The sequence below is a fragment of the Tursiops truncatus genome, chromosome 20, assembly GCF_011762595.2.
Source record: "Tursiops truncatus isolate mTurTru1 chromosome 20, mTurTru1.mat.Y, whole genome shotgun sequence".
Taxonomy (NCBI): Eukaryota; Metazoa; Chordata; class Mammalia; order Artiodactyla; family Delphinidae; genus Tursiops; species Tursiops truncatus.
Window position 1 is genome coordinate 15,624,294 of NC_047053.1, and position 23,537 is coordinate 15,647,830.

A 23,537-nucleotide genomic window follows, 5' to 3' on the forward strand; every position below is an offset into this window, starting at 1 on the left:
CCCTGGGGTGGCCGCCACCCCCAGCCCTCAAGAGACCACACTCTAGGCAGGCAGCTGATTTTTTATTGGCGCTATTTCCCAGTCATCTGGGAAACTAGTCTGGTCCAGCCAGCTACCCTTTCTCCCAACGTGCTTTGGGGGAATGGCATGGGGTGAAGGGCAACCTTCAGCAGGGATGTCCTTTGCGGTATACTGCAGCCCATGCACTCCCCCGGGGGAAGGGAGGCACTCAGATTGTGTAAACCCCTGCCTCAGGATATAGGAGTGGGGGCAGGTGGTAGCACTCCCGGGACCTCCCTGCCCCAGGCAATGCAGGGGCTAGGCCTCTGGAATGGCCAGAACAGGCAGGCCCCAGCTTGCCTTACTCCAAAGCACTGAGCTGTGCTCCCAGTAGACACCTGCGACTTATTTTCAAACTGGGCTGGGGGAAGGGGCAGCATCTAGGTGGAGCCACAGCTACCTCCAGCCTTTTTCTGCAGAGGCTCTGGAGACCTCCCTGCTTCCAAAAGTTACGTCTGGCCTCCAACTCTAGCCAGGCTGAACCCTGGGGACGTTGACTAAAGATAAGAAGGGGTGGGGAGGGGAAAGAGGGACGTTGGGGGAGTAGGGTGGGTTGAGTTTTACATATCCAGGGCCAAAGGCAGAGCAGGGGCTTTACTGGTTCTTATACCCCATTGATGATACAATCCAGGGGGCTGGTCATGCCTGAGGCACCTGCACTTTTCAAGAACATTTACAGGAGAAGCAATATCGGGGTCGTCCAGAGGTGTATCCAGGTGCCTCAAGGGGGGACTGGCTCATCTGTGACCGCTGGAGAGCACAAAAGAGAAATCCCTGCAGCCTCGCAGAGGGCGATGCCCCCAGCAAGCCTCAGCTACTTCCACTCTCACTCCCACACTGGGCCCTGGACTCTGGACCCTGCCAGGCCAGAAACAGAGGTTCAAACTAAACTGGACTTGAGGGTTGGAGGAGAAAGAACGCATTTGGACCCTGGGGAGGAGCGGAGGCAGCCCTTCAGGCACAAGAAGCACCTACCCTTGCCCACCCCAGGAGCTCACTTTTGCCCAGCAGCTTCTGCTTTCATTTATCTGGGGGCTGAAAATGCTTTTAATAATTTGGGCTGTGACCACTGGGGATGGGAATGTGGGCAGGGGCCAGCTGGGTTAACCCTTGTGTGGGTGAGGGTGAAGTTATAACTCACGGCGGATAGCCAGGAGAGTGTTTCCATGGCAACAGGACACAGACGTCACTGTGTAGGGGTGTGTCTCATCCAGCTGCACTGGCCTAGGGAGTCCAGCATCCTCATCCCTCCTTCCCAGTCGACCTCGGGCCCCTTTGCCCCAAGAGTACACTTCACTTTCTGCCAAAGAGAATCCCAAGGAGAGAAATGAGAGAAAGACATACCTTAGCAAGCAGCTAACTTCCTAGATTGCCATACTGGCCCCAACATGGGGTTGCTGAGTTCAGTAGCCCTGAGCATAACCCCCCATTGCTCCTGGGTCTGCCCACACCCCTACCTGCCCCAATGGCCACAGTGAAGGCATCCCCACAGGCCACCATTGCTATCTTGATTCCCTGGAGGCCTTGGACTTGACAAGGTACCCGGCTGACCCGGCGAGCGATGGTACCCAGCTGCCCATGCTGATTGCTGCCGAATGTATAGCAGTCACCAGAGGCTGTAGGGGAGGAGAGAGGAAAGGAAGGAAAGGGTGCCTCAACAGAGGGCCCAAGGAAGCCAGGGGAGTCCACCTTTGGCCTCCTGTGCCCAGGTCCTACTTACCAGTTACAGCAGCTGAATGAGCAGTGCCCAGGTCCACGCTCAGCAGGGGCTCGCGGTCCAGGGGTGCAGAACCTAGTGGTGTGAAGCTCAGGGCCTCCTCCACTTGCTGGTGTGGGGCAGGCTCCTCCCCTAGGGAGAGATGGTCCAGGCCCAGCTTGTTGAACCTGAGGGCAGAGCCAAAAGCCAAGTCCAGCTGACACAGTTTATATAGACTGTCCTCCCCCCACGTATCTGGGCAGGAGCTGGTGCACCAGGGGACATATCTTACACAGAACACTCAAAACCCGCTCAGTTCTAATCCCAGGTGGGAGGTAGGCAATGACAGATGGAGCACTGGCAGCTAAGGGAGGTCGGGGAGGGCAGGCTAGTCATTGTAGTGCACCTAGTTCACGTACCTGTTGCTCCCACAGGCCAGGGCTTGGCCGGACACAGTGAGGATCATGGAGGAGTCAATGCCACATACAACCCGCTGGGCTTCCTGTCCTGGGGGCATGGGTACCTGCTGGGGGCAGCTGTGGGACTCCCTGTTGCCTAGTCCCAGCCGGCCTACAAGGAGAAACCGCCACTGGGCTAGTTTGAGCTTGTCTAGCTTAGTGATACTAGGATAAGGAGGACCCACAGGGCAGCATGAGTGAAGGCTGTTCCTGACTGAAATGCCCATCCTTGGCCCCTCCGTGGGTCAAAATTCTACTCCTTTAAGGCCCTGTTCGGGTGCCACTTCTCTCTTCTCCAGGTAGAGTCCCTTGCCATTCCTTGTGTTCCCACACCTCTGGACCTTGGGTGAGCCCTGATGCTGTCTGTCCTCTATCATGTTGGAGATGTGTCATCCTTCCCCCATCTAGACTGAGTCCTCCAGGAGGACGGGGACCCCTATCTAAGTCATCCCTAGTTTCAATGCCCAGCCTGATGCCTGACCCAGGGAGGGGCACAACATATATTTCTGGATGAATGAAATCTCTCTCATTACATCATGAGCACCCGAAGGAATCGACATCATGTTCATCTTGTCTCAGCACCCAGCACAAGGTGGGCACATATTGGGTGTGCAATAAAGGTTTGTCGAGTGAATAAATGAATCAGAGAGAAAAGGAGGAGGAGGAAACAGGCCATAGGGTAGAAGATGGCTATGAAGAGGAACAAATCATGGCTGGGGTGTTCCAGAGGCTAGAACAGAGTGAAATCTTACCACCATCTCCGCGGCCCCAGGCAAACAGTTCTCGCTCAGTGGACAAGGCCAGCACATGAGACGCCCCACAGGCCACCTGCACCATCTCATAGCCCAGCAGGGCCTCCACAATGGTGGGCTAGACAGAGAGGAAGCAAGGGCAGACTGGGCAAGGGGCCTGGACTAGCCACCTGGCCTCAGCATCCTCTGTAGGGATGAAGTTGGAGGCTGCAAATTCTCATGAGGTGGCTGTCTCTTTAACTCCCCCCCACACACATATTGCAACCACTGGGGAAGCCTGGTCTTTCTGTACTTCCCCAGATGCTGCCCAGAACAGGTGCAGCCTGGGAGGTACAGGGACCTGTGGCTGCTGGGGATTCCCCTGCCTCCAAGCTGGGTGTCAGCTCTCAAATGTGGGCTGCTTGCCATCTCCCCACTTCCTCCTCCCCAGTATACACTCAAAACCCACCTGGCTGATGTCATTGAGGCTGCCATGGCCTAGGCACCCATTGCTGCCACTGCCAAAGGTCATGATGATGCCTCGGTCTGGGGAGGGGAGTAGTGAGGAAAGGGAAAGGAAAGAGGTTAGGCTGTTTTTCCAGACAGACCAGTGCAACCTTGGATCGGAGGAGCAAGAAAAAGTTAGTTGGAGGCTAGGGCTGGAAGAATTGGGTGGGGGGAGAAAAGGACTGGGGTCTTTCTTCCCAAGTGTGTGACTTTGGACAAGTGACAGCCTCTGAGCCTTAGTTTCTAGATCTGTCAAATGGAGATGATATAACTGCCTTGTCAGGCCTGCTGTGAAGGTAAAGGAGATCGGGTAAGTAAAGCACTCCCTGGAAGATAAAAGCATTATTAAGTGAGCAGTTAGCAAATGAAAGGCAAGGAAGGAAATTGCTCTGGGGGGGTCTTCTTATAGCTGAGCCCCCACAGGCTAGTCCCCTGACCAACTCACCAGTCAGGCAGGCCGTGAAGAGGTCCCCACAGGCCACATGCTTGATAGTCACACCCGACTGGCCCTCCAGGAAACGGGAGATGAACTGGGGCTGCTGCTGCTCCACCGCCCCAGGGAGGAGGGGGTCCCCTCCAGCGCCTAGGGGCGGGGCCTGCGAGGGGACAGGGGAGGGCGTGGGCGGCGCCTGAGTGCTCTGCTCCTGAGCCACGCCCCCCTCCATTCAGGGCCCCACCCCACCCCCACCCCCGCCTGCTCACCTCCCAAAGTATGAGGCGCCCAGAGCGCGTGACGCCAGCCTTCTGCGTGCGCCCCGCTGCCACCTGGACCACCTCTGTGTTGAGCATTGGCAGCCGCAGCGGCACACTGAGCCCGCCACCCCACACGTACACCGATGACAGGGGCGGCGGAATAGCCGGCCGGGCAGGTCCCCGGGGAACACCTGCGGGGACAACTCATCAGGCCTATTAAATTGGTGGGATGGACTTCCCTGATGGTCCAGTGGATAAGACTCCACGCTCCCAATGCAGGGGGGCCGGGTTCAATCCCTGGTCAGGGAACTAGATCCTGCAAGCATGCCGCAACTAAAAATCCCCACGTGCTGCAACAAAGATCCCCACATGCCGCAACTAAGACCCCGCACAGCCTAAATTAATTAATTAATTAATTTTAAAAAATAAATTGGTGAGAATGCCATGGTGTCCGTCGGAACCCCTGCGGTCGCCCCGACTTACCTCTGCAACGGCCACTGGTGGTCCTGCCCCCTGTGCTGCCGGGGGCCATGGGTGGCCCGGTGGCCAGGGGCTTCTCTGCCCTGCAGGACAGATGGGGGCCTCAGGACAAGGACCCTCCCTGGCATCCCCACACCCAGAAATGGTGGACTTGCCGAGAATGCCCCTCTCTGCCCCAGGCCTACTGTGCTCCCACGGGGTGCCCCACTGCTGCCCAGGGCCCCCTCCCTGCACCGGCCTCCGCATGCGGACGCTGCCCAGGTCAGTGTGGAGGTTGAGGAGCGCCCGGATGCAGAGGGGCTGCGCCATGATGTGGCTGAGCGGTGGCCGCTGTGCAGGCTCCAGGCTGAGAAGACTCAGAACCAGCTGGCGCAGCTCAGGGCTGTACCGGTCAGAGATGGGCGCAAAGGTGCCGCTCATGATCTTCAGCACCAGCGCTGGCAGGTTCTGTGAAGGCACCACGTGTGGGGTTGGCCAGAACCTCAGGCCAGGCTCTTAAACTGCAGCACCCCCAGCTCCAGCCCCAGCCCCTAGCCTGGTGGGGTGGCCACAGCCCTGCACTCAGAAGCCATCCGTCTGGTGAGGGGACTCCCAGGATGATAGGGGAGCCAAAAACTCTGCTTTTAAGAACCTCTGAGAGGGGAGCTGCAGCCATGTCAGCTGGCTGCATGTTGGGAAAACTCACGTCTTGCCCTTAGGAGGGTCCCTAATCTGATGGGAGAGCCCTACCCTCAGTTTAATGGGGGTCCCAAGCCCTACCTTAAGGAACCCATAGTCTTAGGGAAGCCACAGCCCTGGCCTGGGGTAATCCACCAGTCTGATGAGAGAGACATAAGCGAGCCACAAGAGAAGAAACACAGAAGTGGTTGGAGCCAAGGACTTCAGGAGATAGAGGTAGGGATCTCAGTTGTCCCCCCGGGGGGACTTACTCACCGCAGCCTCAAAGGCCCTCTTGAGGCTGGCCAGCTCATATAGGACACAGCCCAGGGCCCAGATGTCACTCTTCTGGTTGTAGGGCTTGCCCTCACACAGTTCAGGGGAAATGTAGCATGGAGTACCCACCACCTGCAGGAGGGAAGCTGATATTACAGCCCCGGGGTGGGAGGACCAAGGCTCTGCCCAAAAGCCCACTTAGAGACAGCTTCTCCCCAAAGTAGGCAAAAGTGCTTCCTCCTGCAGGACCATGCAGCCAGGGACTAAGGGGCCAAGGTCTTGGGGGGGTGGGGCTGGGGACAGGGATGCAAAGTAGACCTTGGCCCTCAAAAGCTCCAGCACCCTTGAGGTCCCCTCCATGCCCAGGCACCGTGTAGGCCTTGCTCTTGCTGCTAAGGATCTTGGAGATGCCGAAGTCACCAATCTTGACGACCATGCGGTGTTTGTCTAGAAGGATGTTTTGGGTCTTGAGGTCCCGGTGCAGGATGAGGTGGGTGTGCACGTGATGCAGCGCCAGCAGGATCTGCACAAAGAAGTGCAGGATGGTCTCCTCCTCCAGCAGGGAATTACAGCGCTTCTGGATGAACTCAGCCAGGGTGCCACCTGCAGTCGCAAGGAACTAGTCAAGATCCAGGCCGCTCCATGCTTGAGATTTTCCTTTTATGAAACTAAAGACCCAGACAGGGCAAGGGCCTGCCAGTGTCACACAACTGGGGTCAGAACCCTATACCTCTGACCCTCAGCCAAGCCCATTCCGAGGAGGGAAGCTGGCTGATCTGTGCCTGCCTGTCCCAGAGGTGAGCGGCCCTTGGAGCCAGGCCAGTGCAAGGAGGCTGGCCCACCTGGTGCATATTCCATGGCGATCATGAGAGCCTTGTCCTCCAGGAAGTTCTCGTAGTACTCAATGACATTGGGGTGGTTGAGCAGCTTGAGGACCTGGCACTCATTCTGGGCTGCCTGTCTCTCTTCCTTGGTCATCTGCTCCACTGGGATCTGCTTGATGATCACCAGCTTCTGGTCAGCCTTGCGAAGGCACAGGTGAACAATCCTGAGGACGTGGAGTACAGGAGTGGGTACCGGCTGAGCTTCCAGCCACATATCAGGCAGGGCAGACCTGGTGACTGGGTGTTCCTTAGGACAAGGGAATTGGCACCTAGACTAAGAAGTCATCTAAGTTGGTGCGCAGAACACTGAGTTTAGGAATAGGGAGAACCGACCACAAGCTGTCTGAGACCTTGGGCAAGTCGTTTAACTTATCTGGGACTCAGTTTCACCACAGGCACAATGACTGTGCCTAATAATAGTCTTGGTCTCTGTAAGTCTGCACAGACTCTGGAGTTAACTGCCTGGTTCAAATCCTGGCTCCTCCTCTTACTAGTTATCTGGTCTTAAATTATGTGACATCAGGATCTGGAAAGTAGGATCGATCTCACAAGGTTGTTGAGAGGATCAAATGAGAAAATGCATGTACTGCACTTAGCACAGCGCCTGGCACATCAAAAATACTCAGTGAGTAGGAGCCATTCATTTTATTATTTTCTGCCAATTTTGTAGTCAGTGTTCATAAAAGCAGGGTTTTGTTCTTTCTCCTTCACCACTATAGCCCCACTGCATAGCCTAGTGCATACCCCAGCACTTAGTAGGAGCTCAATAAGTATCTGTTGAATGATGGACTATCTAAGTATCAACTGTATATCTCCAGCTCAGACCTCTCCTCTGAGCCTCAGACTTACATATTCAACTACTTGCTTTGCACCTCTACCTGAATGGCTGCCAAGCATCCTGAATTTTAACAAATACAAAACTCTTGATTCCTGCCCTTGAAACCTTTCCTTCCTCAGTTTCTTCCATCTCAGTAAATGACACCACCATCCCCCAGTTATTAAAGTCCCTAAGTTAGTAAAGTCAGACACCTGAAAATCATGCCAGAATCTTTCCCCTATCTCACGCTAACATCAGTAAATCTTGTTTCTACTACCTCCAAAATAGTGGGAACCCACCCATTTCTCTGTGTCTTCTGCTATAACCCTTGGCCAAATTATCATTTCTTGCCTAAAATACTGCACTAGACTTCAAATGGTTCCTTTCACTCTTGTCACCCTCAAATCTAAATTCTACACAGCAGCCAGAGTGACATTTTAAAAATGCAAATCATATCAAGACCATTCCTTTGCTTAAACCTCATTTCCTTTCCACTGCAAATAAATTCAATTCCTTTACCTCAGCCTACAAGGCCGTAATTTGGTTCCCGCCCTCTGTGACAATCACATTTTATTCCATTCTTTACCTTGCCCACTACGTTCCAACTACATTAGTCTTTTTCTCAGTTCTTTGAATACTCTGAATTCTTTCCCACGTGAGGACCTTAGCATAAACTGTTTCCTCCGCCTGAGAAGCTCCGCCTTTTTCAGACTACATACTGGTCCTCATTCCTCAAGTCTTGGTTTGAAACTTCACTTGCCAGAGAAATTTTCCCTGATCATCCCAAATGAATAATCTCTGGTGTTGTACTCTATTCTCGCCGTTTGTTAATCACTGCTTTAACAATGTCCTGTTTATTGTATAATTTTCCGATAGTCTGTAAGCTCCGAGGCAGAAAGGAGCACGCCTGTTGGTCTTAACTGTATACCCAGTATCGAATGCCTGACGTGTATAGTTGCTGCTCAACATTTGTTGAATGAATGAGTCAGGATCAAAGAACAAACTCTGAGGGGGGCCGCAAAGGCTGGCCGGGGGCGTGACCTCCTTGGAGGCGGAGTTTCCCAACCAAGACTAGGACAGGAAGCCTGCGGAGGGCTTCCCGGATTAGGCGCTCACGCATCGGGGCGGGGCTAAACGGGTAGCGATTTTGCTGTCGGAGTTGGGGCTTATTTTCCCTCTTCCCGAGCAATTGCCTCCCCCAGAGCCCTGGCTCACCCGAAGGCACCTCTGCCCACCACTCGGATCCGCTCGTACTTCTCCATCTCATTTCTCAGAGCCACATTTCCGGAACCCCAAAACTCAGACACAGCGCGTGCGCGGGCCCGCCCCCTCTAGGACCACGCCCCCTGCACTGCAAGATAATTGAGGGGCGGAGCTAGTGGAGCTAGGTGTTGGTTCAGCCTCTCATTTGTCTCCGCTAATTTGCACCGTCCCTGCAGCCCGGATCCGCAGTCGCCCTCCCAGTGTGCAAGGAATGGGGCGATATGCCATTTCTTGGCATGCCCCGCAAAAGCCAGCACCTTACCAGCTACTTCCTACACACGTGGCCGCATCCGGCCCTCGCAAAGCTTCCTTAGACCGCAGGGGTTCCCCGCGCAGGCCGAGTGAGGGTGGGAAGAAAGGACCGATCTCTCTCTGCCCCACTCTTTGCCCACTAGTGACGGTGTTTCCGAGGGAGAGGGCAGATTCTCACTGGCACGCAAACGATAAACACTACCAAAGCTGAACCGAGTCGGCGCTCTCGGTCTGTGGGGCAGGGTGCCGGATTAGTTTCGTGTTTGCCTAGGGAGGGACCGGGGAAACCCCGACCTGTGCAAGTTGATTCACCTTGGGAGGACGTGACGCGGTCTCCAGGCTGTCCCGACTAGTGAGCTAGTGAGCACTGCGCTCGTCAACACCCTCAACTCCCCAACGCACACATACAACGCTGCCGCTGCCGCAGAGTAATCTGCCTTCAGTTCTCAACTAGAGAGAACTTCCTTGGGGGAAGATGGGAGGGAAGTGGATTACTACCTGAAAGCTTCGGGGAGAAGGGGAAAGACCCTTGTTCGGCTGATATGGGTTCAAGGCTTCTGCACAGAGGTAGGGGGTCGGTTAGTACAATCGTCCAAGATCTTGACCAGAAGTGAGTTTAATTCCAGGTCGCTCCCTGGCGCCTCCTGCACTTCACGAGCTCCATAAATGCTCAGTTTAGGGAGCAGGAAGGATGGTGATTAGTTAAGGGATAGCATCCCTATTTCTGAGTGGGCGAGGAAAGTGAGGAAAGGGGTGTTTATCTTCAGCTCCCACCCTGCCCCTTGAAAGGGTGCCCAAACCTACCCACATGGAATGACCACTGGAAGGGCCCCTCATGAGGGCCCCTCAGTCTGGCTCAGGCCGCTGTGGCTGTCGGACAAAGCTGCCCTGTGAGCAAAGGGGAGCACAGAGTGGAAGGCCGCTCAGCCGGGACACTCCGTGCTCTCACCTAGAAACCGATTGGGCCTTGGTTGACCAAGAAGCCCCAGAGGGGTTAATGTGTAACCTTGGAGCCATCAGGGGAGGCAGAACAAACACCCAAACCGCTTTGCGCCTCGGGTTTCTGGCTTTTCCTCCCTCTCGCAGCACCTCCACCACCTCTCCCCCGCCCCCGCCCCCGCCCCAACTACTCCTTTCTCCTTTACCCCTGTCCCCGCCTCTCCGCCGCCCTTCAGTTTGCCTGGTTCCTTCGCGGGCGGGAGGGGATCCCGCGCCACGGTGAGGACAGGCTGACACCTAGTGGTCGCGAGGTGCAATTGCTCCACGCCACTGGCCTGCGGAATGAGAGTCACCCCAGCGGCCTGGGCAAATCGGCCGTCTTCCCCGCCCTAGCCTCCAGGGAGCAGGGAGAAGAGAGCTAGGACTGTCTGAGGGAGGACTATGACTGCCGCGCGGCCCCAGGAACCCAAGAGCCGGACGGGAAATGGGTGATGAGTTAGTCGAGTTTCTAGGCACCGACTCGGTGCGGGACGAGGTAGAGGCAGGTAAACGTGTTCGTCTTGGGCTCGAAGAAGCTAGTGATCCAGTGGAACAAGGTCCGGGCGGAGATCACAGTCCGAAGCGGGGCACCGGCTGGTCCCCAGAACCAGGGATTAAGGACGTGGGTTGTGACGGGCCTCGCTTAGTTCTGCTCACAAAGGAGTTGAGGGCGGGCAGAGAGAGTTCTCTCAGTACCCGCCCAGGCAGGGGAGCCGGGACCCCTGGGGAAAGTTGGGAATGCGGGTTAACTAGGCCAAGCGAGCGAAGTGGGACTCCGTCGGCAGTCGGGAGCTGCCAGCGAGGGGTGGCTCGAAGGCGGCGCCCCGGGGACAGCCCATTTTGCCCGGAGTCCGCGGGAGCCTGGAGGCGCCAGGGGGGGCCCCGGGAAATGGGGCCCGCGCCCGCCGCGCTGCAGAGGCGCCGGAGGGGCGGGGATAGGCGGGCGGGGCGGGACGGGGGCGGGGGCAGAGGCCGGCTGGGAGGGAACTGGAGGAGCGAAGGGGCCTAGAGGTCTTCGCCGAAACCGTGTGTGTGAGGCCGGCGGCCGGCAGGAGAGGCGTCCGGGGTGGACTGGCCCGAGAGGGAGCCCCTTTCCCGAACGGCCGGAGGAGGCCACCTAGAGGGCGGACAGAGGCAGGGAGGGCCAGCATGCCCCCAATGCTCTTCCCCGCCCTGCCGCTGCTCCTGGGCGCCACGCTGACCTTCCGGGCGCTCCGGCACGCGCTCTGTCGCCTGCCTCTGCCTGCGCACGTGCGCGCCGACCCCCTGCGCACCTGGCGCTGGCACAACCTTCTCGTCTCCTTCGCCCATTCCATTGTGTCAGGGATCTGGGCGCTGCTGTGGTGAGTGAAGGACTGGGGGAGTGAAGGTGGCTAGGGGACCCCGCATTACTCTTTCCATCACTCACCGGCGGGCTAAGGCCCAGGCAGTCTCACCCGATTCCCGGTTTAAAATGCTGTCCAATCAGGAGCGGCAGCAGCGCCGGGGGGCGGGGGGGCGGGGCTCTCACCTGGGAAACAGGAGACACCTGGGTTTCAGCCGAGCCCCTCCTGGCTCCCCCGTCAGCCAATAGCGCCAGCGCAGACCCTCCGGGGACCGGCAAGGGTAATGGCGGGGGGAGTCGTGGGTCCCTGGGGATACTGAGATGAGAGCCTGCCTTCTCCCTTCCCTTCCAGTATATGGCAGACCCCTGAGATGCTGGTGGACGTTGAGAGCGCATGGTCGCTTTCTGGCTATCTGCTTGTTTGCTTTTCCGCAGGTAGGTCTTGCCCAGGAAGCATTAAAAAGGGGGGACAGGGGTAAGCTTCTTGTTCAGTACCATTTATGACCTCTTCCCCCAACCCTCCGCTAGGGTACTTCATCCACGACACACTGGATATTGTGGTTAGCCAACAGGCACGAGCTTCTTGGGAATACCTCGTCCACCACGTCATGGTGAGAAGCAGGGGATGTGGTATAGGCCTGGTGCTAGCAACCTAGTCTCAGCTGTCTTTCTGAACCTGGGAGGTAAAGACCATCTTTTCTTAACTCCATCCCCACCCTGTGTCCCACATCTCATGCTAGAATGCTGAGGGCTGGCAGTCTCTGGGCCCTTGCTTCACTATTTGAGGCCAGTAATCATGGCCTCACCTTCTTAAGACTGGAAACTCCACCCAGAATCTGTGGGGAGGGATCAAAATTTAATCTTGACTCCACTGTAAACTATATTTCAGAAAGCAAATAAGGGAAGATTTCCTACCCCTCAATCTGGTAGCCTTGTTATTCCCACCAACTTCCAGGAAAGCCTTGACATCTGGGTTCCCTAAGCCATTCTCTCCCTTGCCTTGTAGGCTATGGGTGCCTTCTTTTCAGGCATCTTTTGGAGCAGATTTGTTGGTGGGGGCGTCCTAACACTGCTGGTGGAGGTCAGCAACATCTTTCTCACAATACGCATGATGATGAAGATCAATAATGCCCAGGACCTCCTCCTCTATCGAGTCAACAAATACATCAACTTGTTTATGTACTTTCTTTTCCGACTGGCCCCTCAGGCGTACCTCACCCATTTCTTCCTGGGTTACGCCGGCCAGAGGAACCTGGGAACCTTTCTGCTGGGCATCCTGCTTATGCTGGACGTCATGATCCTCATCTACTTTTCCCGCCTCCTCCGCTCTGACTTCTGCCCCCAAGGTGTCCCCAGCCGGCAACACAAAGACAAGTTCTTGATTGAGTGAAAAACGCAGTTAGGGACCTGTGGTAAGGACAGCAAACACAGCCAAGAACACCCTCACACGGACTGAGAAGAGACTTATTAGCCCCTTGCCTGAGGTGTCCTCTGGGGCCAGCCACTCCACCTTTCAAGCCTGCACCCACTATTGAAAACACTAATGAAAGCACTCTTCTGAAGTCCTTGTCCTTCCTTGGGCAAGGGGTGAGGGAAGCAGACAGACCGGTTGGACATGGTAGATGGGTATGGGGACAAGGTGCTACTGGAAAGCCAGCCAACCCACACTGCCCTGAAATGGATGCTAATGAAAACTCTGGATACTGGTTTCATACAAAGCCTCTTCCAGAGATGAAGGAAGGGGTTCTTGCAAAGCTTCTTGCTTGGTCTCTTACCTCATGATGGAGACCAAGTTGTAGTTGTCCTAAGATGTGTCTGGGTCACAAATATCTGTTACAGGTATGGTGAGGTGATAGGGCTGAGTGTTCCAACAGGTTAAGTAGACCAAGAGTCTTGCCCAAGCCCTGTTACTTAGGTGTGTATATACCATAGTATGGCCTCCCACCCAGAAATCAACAGAAAGAAAAGAAGCATACATCTAGTGAAAACTTTTATATTTAGAATTAGTCAGCTGGACTCAGTTTAGATGATCCCAATCTGAAAAACAAAAGGGAGCTTTGTTACTGGGAGTTGAAATGTGAATATTAAGCGGGAAATGTCAAAGTTAAAAAGCAAATTGAGGGCACATGGTGAGGGGTAGGGCCTATTAAAGACGGGGCTCAGTCAGTTGAAACTAATCACCGAAGTCAAAGTTTGGTAACTAACAGACACATCATTTGCACCCAGGAAGCGGGGGTGTTAAGGAGTTTGTAGCAAAGGAAGCTTACTTTGTTGGCAACATCCAAAGCGTCATAGTCAGGAGCCAGTCGAACATATGCCTTCTTCTCTCCATCAGGCCTAGGGTGGAGAAGGAATCCTTAGTCCCTACTGCCCTCACTGCCCCCATATGCCCTTCCTTCCTCCCCAGTCTTCTGGCATATCAGTGGTTCCTTTGTTCATGTCACTCCCCCGCCCCAAATAGTGATTTTTCCATCATTTGCGCAGAGGGGGTCAGGGAAGCCACTAAGCCACAAATGAAGCCAATTCCATTTTATGGGAAACACCACAGGCATCCTGACATTAACTGTATCTTACTCTAGGGTCTGCTTCTGTCTAGAGATAGGGATCAAGAAAATGAGCATCAACCCCTTAAGTCCTAGAGGAAGGACAGCTGATGTTTCCTCAGAAGTCCATACTCCATACAAGGGGCTGCAATTACAGCAGGGGCTGCTCACTGGGAAGTCTACTTCTGATCCCAAAAGCAGCATCAAGGAATTTCATGCCATTCTGGTTTCCTGGCTTCTGACAAGAGGCCCAGAGGCCCCGGGTTCCTCCCCATCCCACAGGACTCCACTCACCTGATCAGGGTGTTGACCTTAGCCACGTCAATGTCATAGAGCTTCTTCACAGCCTGTTTAATCTGGTGCTTGTTGGCCTTGACATCCACAATGAACACCAGTGTGTTGTTGTCTTCTATTTTCTTCATGGCTGACTCGGTGGTGAGGGGGAACTTGATGATGGCATAGTGGTCAAGCCTGGGAGAGGCAAAATGGGGTCAGCTGGCTTGGGCCCAGTACAATAAAGAATGTGCCCTCTTTTTGAGCCCAGGTGCATCAGACAACGAGGTAGCAATCATTTGTGTCAGACTTTGGTCGCTGAACAGTGTCATCACGTGCACCCTGAAACTTAGGGACCTGGAGCCTCAGCTTGGGGACATCTCAAGGGCTTTCACGTTAAGTGATTAAACAATCATTTTTGAGTTCCAACTTTATTCATTCTTTTACCTGACCTCAACATTTCTGAAGAGCAAATTTCTAGAAGAAATTTGAGACTTAAGAGGTTAGACAACTTAACCCAAGAGCACAAAGTTAAGACTATGGGATCTAGAAACTCAGGCTAGGGTTCCAAGAATGTTGGTGCTTCACTATGAGGCTGAATTGACTGTTTTGCCCCCTTTGGTTGCTGAAAACTGGCTTACAAGCCATCAATTCTTGAAAGTAACTTTTTATTTACAGCTCAGGTTAGTTACAGTGGCCATCTAACACAGCTTTCCCCCTGAAATTTAGAGAAGCAAGGCTCTATTTGCCTGGGTACACCATCCTCTTTTGAAGAGAGATCAGATCTCAATCTCTCATCACACTAAATTCTAGGTCCAAATGGCAGTAAAAAGTCTGTCAAATCCATTTCTCCGTGGACACAATCCACTCTCCTGCCTTTTTCTTAGGAAGCAGTGGGAAGACCCACTGGTGATAACCACTACCATGGCTCTACTCCAAACTGTGCTCCCTAAGGTCGGTCATTACCACTAGTGACACCGGAACACTCAAGTACCCTAACCTTTTCCACTCACTCCAACCATTCCTTGAGTGTAAACATTTGGGAAAGTGAATGAAAAGAAGTTGCCATACACTGCTGCAGGTCTTCACTGTCCAATACAGATAAATGAATCTCATCAATCTGGAATCATCCCACATCCTCACCTTACAGGACTATTCCCCACAGCAAAGATTTAAAAAAAGTGCAATGAGGAGCAACCTAAACCTGGAACCCCCAAAACAAAGAACATCTAAGTCCCACTTTATACTCACAAGAAGGTAGACTACATATGAAATGATGATTAACCTAACAATTCGCTAATCTTGACAGTGACTCTGGGTTGTTTTAAACAATTCCTGCTAATATGCTAAACACACCTCCTTTCGTTTTTAAAGAGGGCATTATTCTCTTCATACTTCCTTTAGAGAAGCACACTAGGTACCAACGTGGTTTTGAGAAGCCATGCTCTAGGTTTGGTAAATTTCCAAATTACCAATGGAGGATACCCAAACATCTTTTCATGGGTACGGGGCAGTACTGACTTGTTTCTCCTAGGGGCGCTCTTCCGAGGATATTTGGGCTGCCTCCTGAGCCGCAGTGTTTTGGGCCGTCGGAAGGTGGGTGACGTCCGGATCTTCTTTTTTTTGTGGCTGTGTACGCCTTTCAACACTGCTTTCTTGGCCTTCAAAGCTTTTGCTTTGGCTTCGGCTTTGGGAGGGGCAGGGACTGAGAGAAGGAAAGAAGGAAAGAAAAATCCCGAGGGTGCGAGATTCAGAAATCAATCACTTCCGGCCTCAAGACCCATAGTGGGCGCCCCAGGCCACACGTGCATCAGTGGTTCCTTTGAAGACATCACAAGTCTCAGGAATTTAAAATTTTTCCATCATATGCACGTTTCTAGGGGGAACTTGGGATACGATGAGAAAGAAACTAGCAATGACCGAAAGCTTGACACTTGATAAAAATGTGAACTAGTAGTTTTATGTATACCGTCGCCAGCCATTGGCGGAGAGTATATAGCCCCATTTAACATGGGGATAAAAGAGAAGTTGAGGGTACCGATTCCTTACATGTCTAGAGACATGGAGCTCCCCAGAGCCGACTGTCTGGCTGTCCCCCGCAGGTGGTACCGGCCGGGCTTGCCTCCCCAACACCCTTCACTGAAGCCCAGACCGTGCGGCTGGGCCCACGCGCTCCTCAGCGTTGCCAAAACTCGAGGAGCTGTCCCACAGCACACACCGCAAGGCCTGGCCCAGCCATCATCCTCCCAGTCCATTCACTCTGCGGGGACCCCAGGCCAGCCAGCTGTGTATCCCCAGCCCCAGCACACACCTTCCTTCTTCGCTTTCGGCGCCATCTTCGTGAAAAGGGTTTCCGAGACTTGTTCCCACGGGCTTATAGAGTCAAGTCTCACAGAAGACTCGCGATACTTTTTAGTTAAATCTGATTGGATACTCTGCAGCGCGACGCCCGCCGGGAATGGTAGTTAGATTTTATTTCCTCGCGAGAGGGATTAAACTAGCACCACCCCTCCGTTTGTTAGACCCTAAAGCTTCATGGGGGTTGTAGTGTTTTGGAGACGCGTGTTTATTTTATGTGGCGGGTGGATGGTGTAGCCTGCGGCTGCACGGGACTGAGCGCTTCACATCTTGAGCAACTTTAGGGAGGAGGATTACAAGATTGCAGTTACACTGCAAACTGGAATTAATATACTGTAGTTAGATTGACTCAGGTAGAGTGAAGCAAAATTCTATAACGTTAGAGCAGAATTTGCCCAGTCCAACTCCCTCAGACATCTGTGGAAATTGAGGTCGAGAGAGGGGACACGGCTTATTTATAACACGGTGATTAGGTGGCGGAAAAAGTCAAGTCAGGCGGAGGGGAAGAGCAAAGTGTCAGAAGAGGTAGGAGGTGGCCACATTGCCCCTATGACAGATTTCATGCTGTCTTCCCGATAACACTCTTGAAGAGACTACCAATTATTCCAAATACCCAGAGATCAGATTTCTCCAGGATACGCTCGTTCTTCTTGGGAATAATTTCATTCACAGTCCCCTCCCTTTAAGCAGTCTTCTCTTCCTTGATCCAGTCATCTTTGTGTCCCCAAATTCAGTTCCTGACACAGAGCAAGGTTTAGTAAACGCTTGGGTTTTCTTCTTTGAACGACTGTGCTTATCCCATATCACATCTCCTTTCTGTCCTGCCCCTCCTCTCTTGGAATCACCTTTGAAGGTGAGATTTGTTGTGTGCTACCCCCTCTTCTAGCCTGCAGACTGCAAAAAGGAAAAGTCCTGGGGGAGTGGAGGTAGATTTCAATGGGGTCAGAGCGAAGAACGCCCATACCAAAGGAGAGTCCCCATGTCCCAGAGCGGTGACTTCTCCAAAGGGAGGAATTCTGGGTCCCCTAGCCCTCCTTTATCCTCCATCAAGGGAGGCAGCTTGGTCTTCGGCGCCCCAGGCCCCCAATCTAACACGGCAGCCTTGGAGGAAAACGCACCAGATTTCGGACCTCTCTCTCCTTGGTGGTACCTCGTTCCGACCCTGGCACCCCCTCTACGCTCCCCACCACCACCTCCCAGGGCAGAAGGGCGAGTGGGGGCAGACCCTATGAGTCACGTCCTGGGCCTGGAGTTGAGGAGGGAAGCGCCGCCTCTCCTAGGGCCCCTTCTCTCCCCCTTTCCCCTCCCGCTGGTTCCTGGCGCAGCCAGATGCTGCGCAGCGATCACCGATTCCCCATCACCAATTCGACTGGGTAAGGGTCCCCATGGAGGCTCCGCCCGGCACAGGAGGTGCCCGGGAGAGAGACCTGGGGGATCCCGATCTGGGCAGGTTCCAACCAGGGTGAGGGCGGGCCCGCAGCCGGGTGAGGCGTCTGCAGGGGGAGCCTGACCTGGGGCAGCGCTGGCGGGAGGAGGGGAGGGGGAGGCTGGGGCGGACTGCGAGGCCTGGAGCTGCCGGGAGAGGGGCGGGGGGCGGCCCTTTTCCAGGAATTTCCGGGGATCAAGTTACAGCGCTTGCGAAGGGAGAGCCGAGTGGGACGCGAGGCCCTGCAGCGCACTGGGCCCCTCGCCCCCTCCTCCAGCAGTCCACCGGCCGTGCTGTGCCGTCCCTGCCCACACTGACCCCGTGTGGCGGGGCCGCTCCGCGCCCCCGGGCTTCTCTGTTATGGTAGGGTCGCCTCAACCCCGAGTTGTCGTCGGGTCTTCACGGCCTCGAGTTATTGTAGGAACTATCCGGCCCCGGGTTATTGTAGGGTCAGCGCGGGCTCGGGTCCCCCCAGACGGGACTCCACGCCCCAACTTGGCGGCCGAGGGGTCTCCTCGCCCCCGAGTCGTCCTGGGGACGCCCCGGGCCCGGGTGATTGTGGGTTCGCCCCGGCCCCGGGTGATTGTCTCATCCCCGTGGCCCGCGGTGGTTGTAGCGTCCCCGAGGCCACGGGCTCCCGTAGGCTCCCCGTGGCCCCGAGTTATAGTCGGGACCCCTCGGTCGCGGGTGATTGTTGGGTCTCCACGGGCCCGGGTCGCTGGGGCGGATCAGGCCTCCGCGCCTTCTCAGGGCGCCCCGCAAGGCCGCAGGCAAGATGAACATTCTGGCGCCGGTGCGGAGGGACCGCGTCCTGACGGAGCTGCCCCAGGTAGGCGCCAGGGCCACGTCGGGCTTCTGGCTGCGGTGGGTGTGGGCGGGGAGTAGGCGGCACCAGACCAGTTACAGGCTTGGGCCCAGCCCTGCCGCCCAGCTAGGCCTGCTGCTTCTGGGTGGTCTCCTCCCCATCCCCCGCCGCGGGCTGCTTGGTTGCGGGAAGAGGGCCAGGAATGGGTGAGTCTCGTTCTCTTCCCTCCCTCTCAGTACCTGAGGAAGGAGGCCGCTTTGCACGTGCACAAAGACTTCCACCCCCGCGTCACCTGCGCCTGCCAGGAGCACCGGACAGGCACCGTGGGGTGAGTTAGAGACACCCGGAACGAAGAAAGGAAGTCCCAGGAAACCTGTAGTCAAAGCAAGGGTACAGAGCCAACATCTGGAGGCTCCGTTTCAGCTTTTACCAGCTATATGGTTATTCCCGCTTTTCATGCCCCTGTGTGCTCCTGTTTCTTCCAGCTAGGTTGAGGCGAGTCCTAAGAGATGGGGTGGGGTAGGAAGGTGGCAGTTTAATTCCTGACAGAGAGAAGGTGTCCAACATGAGGGCGTGGTCGCCAGCTCAGCTTCCCACACACCATCGATTTGAGCTCCAGGGTAGGGAGCAGTCCTAGAGGGATGAGTCCTATTGTGGGTAAAAAAAGGTAACACTGTTAACAGTTGCCACCAGTAATTGAGCATTTACTGTGTGCCCAAGCAGTGTGTTGTATACTATTATTGTCTATTATTAAATGGAAAACACCACCACTTTTAAGATGTATCCTGATTTCAGAGATGTTAGAATGTATGTTTGTGTGTGTGTGTGTATGTCTCAGAATATAGGACATTTATCTCATTTTAACCTTCACAACAACCCAGTAAAATGTATGTTAAATCCCCACTTAACAAAGGTTGAAACTGAGGCTCAGAGAAGCTGAGAAACTTGTCCTAAGTCACACAGCTAGTAAGTGAGAGCTGGAATTCAAAATCATGTCTCTCTGATACTAAAACAAAAACACTCCTCCCCAGCATATCTGTCCAGGCCTGGTGTCTATGGTAACCTCAGCCTGGGTGCAGCTACCTTTGTGGACCTACTAGGGAGCATTGGGACTCCTCTGAGTGAAAGAGCTAGCGCTCACTTTTCCTGCCCACTCTTGTGTCCAGCAGATTTAAGATCTCCAAGGTCATTGTGGTGGGGGACCTGTCAGTGGGGAAGACTTGTCTCATTAATAGGTAAGAGGGTGCTGCAGCTGAGCTGGTCTGGGCTGGGCAGAGTGGGCCCAGGTCTAGCCAGGTGGGCTGGGCTCAGGACCAGAGCATCTGGTGCCCCCTCAGGTTCTGCAAAGACACCTTTGATAAGAACTACAAGGCCACCATCGGAGTGGACTTTGAGATGGAACGATTTGAGGTGTTGGGCGTCCCCTTCAGTCTGCAGCTGTGAGTTCTTCCTCCACTCCTTCCTGCCGTTCCTTCTCCCAGCACCTATCTCCCACCGCAGCCACCAGCACCACCCTGCCCCACACATACCTGTGTTCCCCCCTCTTTCCTCCCAGCTGGGACACCGCTGGACAGGAGAGGTTCAAATGCATTGCATCGACCTACTACCGAGGAGCTCAAGGTAAGGGCCACGGTTAAGTGAGGTAGGTGGGAGCACCTGGCCTCTAGTCTAGGGCTGGAGGGATTGTGGAAATGAACCAGTAGTGTCTTCCCCAACAATCTGCATGTTTTCTTCCACTCTTCCAGCCATCATCATCGTTTTCAACCTGAATGATGTGGCCTCCCTGGAACATACCAAGTACGTGCGCATGCTGAACTATAATGGGGGCTCTGGGAAGAGAAGGTTCAGAAAAGAGAGGGGTCAGGAGCATGGAAGGGAAGGAGAAGAATGTATCCAGGACCAGAGAGAGGGTCCCTGGGCATATAAGTGTCAGCGGGGGGAGCCTGTCTAGCTCCCTCATCCCTTGCTGTCCACTGTCTATGGCAGGCAGTGGCTGGCTGATGCACTCAAGGAGAATGACCCTTCCAGTGTGCTTCTCTTCCTCGTGGGTTCCAAGAAGGACCTGAGTGTGAGTGTGCCAGTGGGGGGAGTTCCCACCTTGACAAGGGAAACCCCACCCCCAGCATCTGACTCTGGCTTTCCCTCAGACTCCTGCTCAGTATATGCTAATGGAGAAAGATGCACTCAAGGTGGCCCAAGAGATGAAGGCCGAGTACTGGGCAGTCTCATCTCTCACTGGTGAGTCAGAGGCGTCCCGCCTTCTGCTGTGGCATTCCTGCCTACCTTGCCTCTCACTCCTACACTCCAGCTGTGCTCATTGACCCCAGGCCTGAAACTGCTCCCTGTGTCAGGTGAAAATGTCCGGGAATTCTTCTTTCGTGTGACGGCACTGACCTTTGAGGCCAACGTGCTGGCTGAGCTGGAGAAATCGGGGTCCCGGCGTATTGGGGATGTTATCCGTGAGTGCCCGCCTGGATGAGGGTGGCAGAGGGCACAGGGACCCTCCAATCCCTGCTTCACATGTTTCTCACCCTTCTTCAGGCATCAACAGTGATGACAGCAACCTCTACCTAACTGCCAGCAAGAAGAAGCCCATGTGTTGCCCGTGACGGGTGAGGGTACTGTCCAGAGACTGCCCAGCCCTGGGGCAGTGTGCCACCTTTACTCCCCCAGAGCTCAACCCCTGGACATTTGCACTGACTGTTTTTCCAGACCAAAGAGCTGCCCTTGGTGGCAGTATCCCCAGAGGTGTAGCTGGGACCATGCTAGTCACTTTCTGCTCCCAGGCACTGTGCCAAAAACTGGATGCCCCTCTCCTCCAGGGTCCTCCAGGTTGCCCAGTGGTAGGGAGGTGGGTGGGCCCTGCTGCTCTTACTCAGCCTGCTGGGCCCTCTGGGTTTGAGGATGCTTAATGGTCCCAGCCTCACACTATGCCTTATGCATTAAAATATCTGTTATTAGCAGGTTAGGTGCTGGAGTCCTTTGTGGGGGATCAGGGATGTGGAATGGGCAGGGCTGTATGGTGATCTTGGGACTGGAGCCTTCTGGGATTCTGGCCATTCCTGGCCTCTGGGCAGGCCTCAGGCAGGCTAGGAGCTCAGGGACCACGTTTGGGGGATGCACCGAACCCTTACTGGATGACATCTGAATAATTTTTGAGATCTTTGAGAGCTCTTTTCCTTCGGTTCCTTCCCCCCAAATGTCTCCTGCTACTTTGTGCTTATACCCAAGTCCACTATTGGATAATATTTTTATTTTTTTTCACCTTCCTCCTGCCTGTCCTTTAAAAAATACTTCTCTGAGGGGAACACAGTGAGAAGTGAATGAGTTTTGGGTGCTTTTTGGGTTGACCAGAAGGCCCAGGAAGGTAAAGGCAGGGCTCTTACTCAGAAGATGTGCTATCTGATAACATCTAACTATATTAGTTAACAAAATTATCAGTAGCGTATTCTTATATTTTAAAACAATTAAAAAACTAAATTGGATAAAAAATAAGATATACGGGGACTTCCCTGGTGGTCCAGTGATAAAGAATCCACCTTACAATGCAGGGGACGCGGGTTCGATCCCTGGTCAGGGAACTAAGATCCCACATGTTGTGGGGCAACTAAGCCCGCGCGCCACAACTACTGGGCTCACGCGACTCAACTAGAGCCCGCGTGCCACAAACTACCGAGCCCACAGGCCCTGGAGCCTGAGAGCCACAAATAGAGAAAAACCCGCACACCACAACCAGAGACAAGCCCGCGTGCCAGAACAAAAGATCCCGCATGCCTCAACGACGATCCCGCGTGCTGCAACTAAGACCCAATGCAGCCAAAAAAAAAAGACATACATTTTTCCCTCTTCAAAAAAAAACACGTGCTCCAAGTCAGGAGGATCTGCATTTGAATCCTTGCTGTCCATCCTGGGACACTCAGACAAATCACTTATCCTCTGTGACTTAGTTTCCTCATCTCTATTATTATTTTCGGGGGGGCATGCCACGCAGCTTATGGGATTTCAGTTCCCTGACCAGGGATGGAACCTGAGCGATGGCAGTGAAAGCCCAGAATCCTAACCACCAGGCCACCAGGGAACTCCCAGTTGCCTCATCTGTAAAATGAGGTTTCATGGATGAAATAAATCACTAACATACACAGGAAGAGCTCAAAAACCTTAACTATTATAACAGTTTGGATGAAGAGTGACCGAGAACCTGGCTCAGAGATTGGCTAGAAGTGTCTCAGATATCTGGGCCAACAATGGAGGGACACATGTGGCCTGGTGTCATCCTGGGAGGTCATGGAGGGTCAAGATTAGAACACAGATCCTCGTTCCCAGTCAGCAGATATTCTTCCTTTGCTTCCATTTTTTTTTTTTAAATTTAAATTGGAGTATAGTTGCTTTACACTGCTGTGTCAGTTTCTGCTATACAGCAAAGTGAATCAGCCATACATATACATATATCCCCTCTGTTTTGGATTTCCTTCCCATTTAGGTCACCACAGAGCACTTGAGTAGAGTTCTCTGTGCTATACAGTAGGTTCTCATTAGTTATCTGTTTTGTACATAGTAGTGTATATATGTCAATCCCGATCTTTTGCTTCCATTCTTACCCACTACTCTATTCTGGAAGAGTTGGCTTTTCTGCACTCTCCCCCTTCTCCTGGCTTCCCCTCCCCTGCTGTTCTTATTTATTTTTTTAAAACTATTTTATTTATTTTTATTTTTGGCTGTGTGTGTCTTTGTTGCTGCACACGGGCTTTCTCCAGTTGCGGTGAGCGGGGCTTCTCTTGTTGTGGAGCATGGGCTCTAGGCACGTGGGCTTCAGTAGTTGTGGCACATGGGCTCAGTAGTTATGGCTCACGGGCTCTAGAGCGCAGGCTCAGTAGTTGTGGCACACGGGCTTAGTTGCTCTGCGGCATGTGGGATCTTCCCAGACTAGGGCTCGAACCTGTGTCCCTTGCATTAGCATGCGGATTCTGAACCACTGCGCCATCAGGGAAGTCCTCCCTGCTGTTCTTAGAGTTCTCTAAAGCTACAGTGGGTCTGGGTGGTGATCCTGCACTCCAGC

At 54.0% G+C, this 23,537-nt stretch overlaps 4 protein-coding genes and 4 non-coding genes across 19 annotated transcripts; 2 read left to right on the top strand and 6 right to left on the bottom strand.

The window, feature by feature from the left end:
* Positions 1-49: 49 nt before the first annotated feature.
* NEK8 (NIMA related kinase 8) lies at positions 50-11,420 on the bottom strand. Of its 5 annotated transcripts, none has more exons than XM_019927009.3 (15): positions 8,475-9,809; positions 6,401-6,606; positions 5,929-6,161; positions 5,559-5,690; positions 4,864-5,072; positions 4,629-4,708; positions 4,155-4,336; positions 3,898-4,048; positions 3,415-3,491; positions 2,967-3,084; positions 2,176-2,326; positions 1,781-1,944; positions 1,518-1,676; positions 1,202-1,360; positions 50-810 (listed from the first exon to the last, which is right to left on the bottom strand). In XM_019927009.3, exons 1-15 carry the CDS (start codon positions 8,519-8,521, stop codon positions 782-784), a joined length of 2,097 nt encoding a protein of 698 aa, XP_019782568.1. In that variant the 5' UTR covers positions 8,522-9,809; the 3' UTR covers positions 50-781. The 5 variants fall into 5 exon arrangements, with proteins under 5 accessions (XP_019782568.1, XP_019782569.1, XP_019782566.1 ...); XM_019927010.3 differs by lacking the exon at positions 8,475-9,809 and adding an exon at positions 11,161-11,420 and having other exon boundaries at positions 793-918; XM_019927007.3 differs by having other exon boundaries at positions 793-918; positions 8,475-9,813.
* On the top strand, positions 9,951-15,593 carry TLCD1 (TLC domain containing 1). Its single transcript, XM_004314914.4, has 4 exons — positions 9,951-11,095; positions 11,429-11,511; positions 11,605-11,687; positions 12,083-15,593. Exons 1-4 carry the CDS (start codon positions 10,902-10,904, stop codon positions 12,464-12,466), a joined length of 744 nt encoding a protein of 247 aa, XP_004314962.3. The 5' UTR covers positions 9,951-10,901; the 3' UTR covers positions 12,467-15,593.
* Positions 13,050-16,228, bottom strand: RPL23A (ribosomal protein L23a). Its single transcript, XM_073797929.1, has 4 exons — positions 16,204-16,228; positions 13,914-14,106; positions 13,344-13,413; positions 13,050-13,113 (listed from the first exon to the last, which is right to left on the bottom strand). The coding sequence occupies exons 1-4, from the start codon at positions 16,226-16,228 to the stop codon at positions 13,099-13,101; spliced, it is 303 nt and encodes a 100-aa protein (XP_073654030.1). The 3' UTR covers positions 13,050-13,098.
* LOC117309849 (small nucleolar RNA Z17) lies at positions 13,231-13,299 on the bottom strand. The gene has a single exon (XR_004524139.1). It is a non-coding gene; the product is annotated as a small nucleolar RNA Z17 (small nucleolar RNA).
* On the bottom strand, positions 13,491-13,558 carry LOC117309845 (small nucleolar RNA SNORD42). The gene has a single exon (XR_004524134.1). It is a non-coding gene; the product is annotated as a small nucleolar RNA SNORD42 (small nucleolar RNA).
* Positions 14,163-14,234, bottom strand: LOC117309848 (small nucleolar RNA Z17). The gene has a single exon (XR_004524138.1). It is a non-coding gene; the product is annotated as a small nucleolar RNA Z17 (small nucleolar RNA).
* Positions 15,698-15,764, bottom strand: LOC117309844 (small nucleolar RNA SNORD42). Its single transcript, XR_004524133.1, has one exon. It is a non-coding gene; the product is annotated as a small nucleolar RNA SNORD42 (small nucleolar RNA).
* A 1,062-nt stretch (positions 16,229-17,290) lies between the features above and the next one.
* RAB34 (RAB34, member RAS oncogene family) lies at positions 17,291-21,262 on the top strand. 8 transcript variants are annotated; one of them, XM_073797122.1, is made up of 11 exons: positions 17,297-17,623; positions 18,293-18,505; positions 18,718-18,809; positions 19,648-19,716; positions 19,819-19,920; positions 20,037-20,101; positions 20,227-20,278; positions 20,468-20,549; positions 20,605-20,719; positions 20,809-20,940; positions 21,023-21,262. In XM_073797122.1, exons 2-11 carry the CDS (start codon positions 18,452-18,454, stop codon positions 21,088-21,090), a joined length of 831 nt encoding a protein of 276 aa, XP_073653223.1. In that variant the 5' UTR covers positions 17,297-17,623; positions 18,293-18,451; the 3' UTR covers positions 21,091-21,262. The 8 variants fall into 8 exon arrangements, with proteins under 8 accessions (XP_073653226.1, XP_073653223.1, XP_073653225.1 ...); XM_073797123.1 differs by having other exon boundaries at positions 17,309-17,623; positions 20,833-20,940; XM_019927016.3 differs by having other exon boundaries at positions 17,310-17,623; positions 20,629-20,719.
* Positions 21,263-23,537: the final 2,275 nt, after the last annotated feature.

Bases quoted from the DNA above. Each gene is read 5' to 3' on its own strand.
- NEK8 (XM_019927007.3), bottom strand. From the start codon at position 8,521: ATGGAGAAGTACGAGCGGATCCGAGTGGTGGGCAGAGGTGCCTTCGG. The intron at 6,162-6,400 runs GTGGGCCAGCCT...TTGCGACTGCAG, and splicing joins CGCCATGGAATATGCACCAG to GTGGCACCCTGGCTGAGTTC. The intron at 2,327-2,966 runs GTAAGATTTCAC...TTCTCCTTGTAG, and splicing joins CTGGGGCCGCGGAGATGGTG to GCCGGCTGGGACTAGGCAAC.
- RPL23A (XM_073797929.1), bottom strand. From the start codon at position 16,228: ATGGCGCCGAAAGCGAAGAAGGAAG. The intron at 14,107-16,203 runs GTGTGTGCTGGG...CCAGCTGACCCC, and splicing joins GCCGAAAGCGAAGAAGGAAG to ATTTTGCCTCTCCCAGGCTT. The intron at 13,414-13,913 runs GTGAGTGGAGTC...TCTCCACCCTAG, and splicing joins AAGGTCAACACCCTGATCAG to GCCTGATGGAGAGAAGAAGG.
- TLCD1 (XM_004314914.4), top strand. From the start codon at position 10,902: ATGCCCCCAATGCTCTTCCCCGCCCTGCCGCTGCTCCTGGGCGCCACG. The intron at 11,096-11,428 runs GTGAGTGAAGGA...CTTCCCTTCCAG, and splicing joins GGGATCTGGGCGCTGCTGTG to TATATGGCAGACCCCTGAGA. The intron at 11,512-11,604 runs GTAGGTCTTGCC...ACCCTCCGCTAG, and splicing joins GCTTGTTTGCTTTTCCGCAG to GGTACTTCATCCACGACACA.
- RAB34 (XM_073797122.1), top strand. From the start codon at position 18,452: ATGAACATTCTGGCGCCGGTGCGGAGGGACCGCGTCCTGACGGAGCTG. The intron at 20,720-20,808 runs GTGAGTCAGAGG...CATTGACCCCAG, and splicing joins GGCAGTCTCATCTCTCACTG to GCCTGAAACTGCTCCCTGTG. The intron at 20,941-21,022 runs GTGAGTGCCCGC...ACCCTTCTTCAG, and splicing joins GCGTATTGGGGATGTTATCC to GCATCAACAGTGATGACAGC.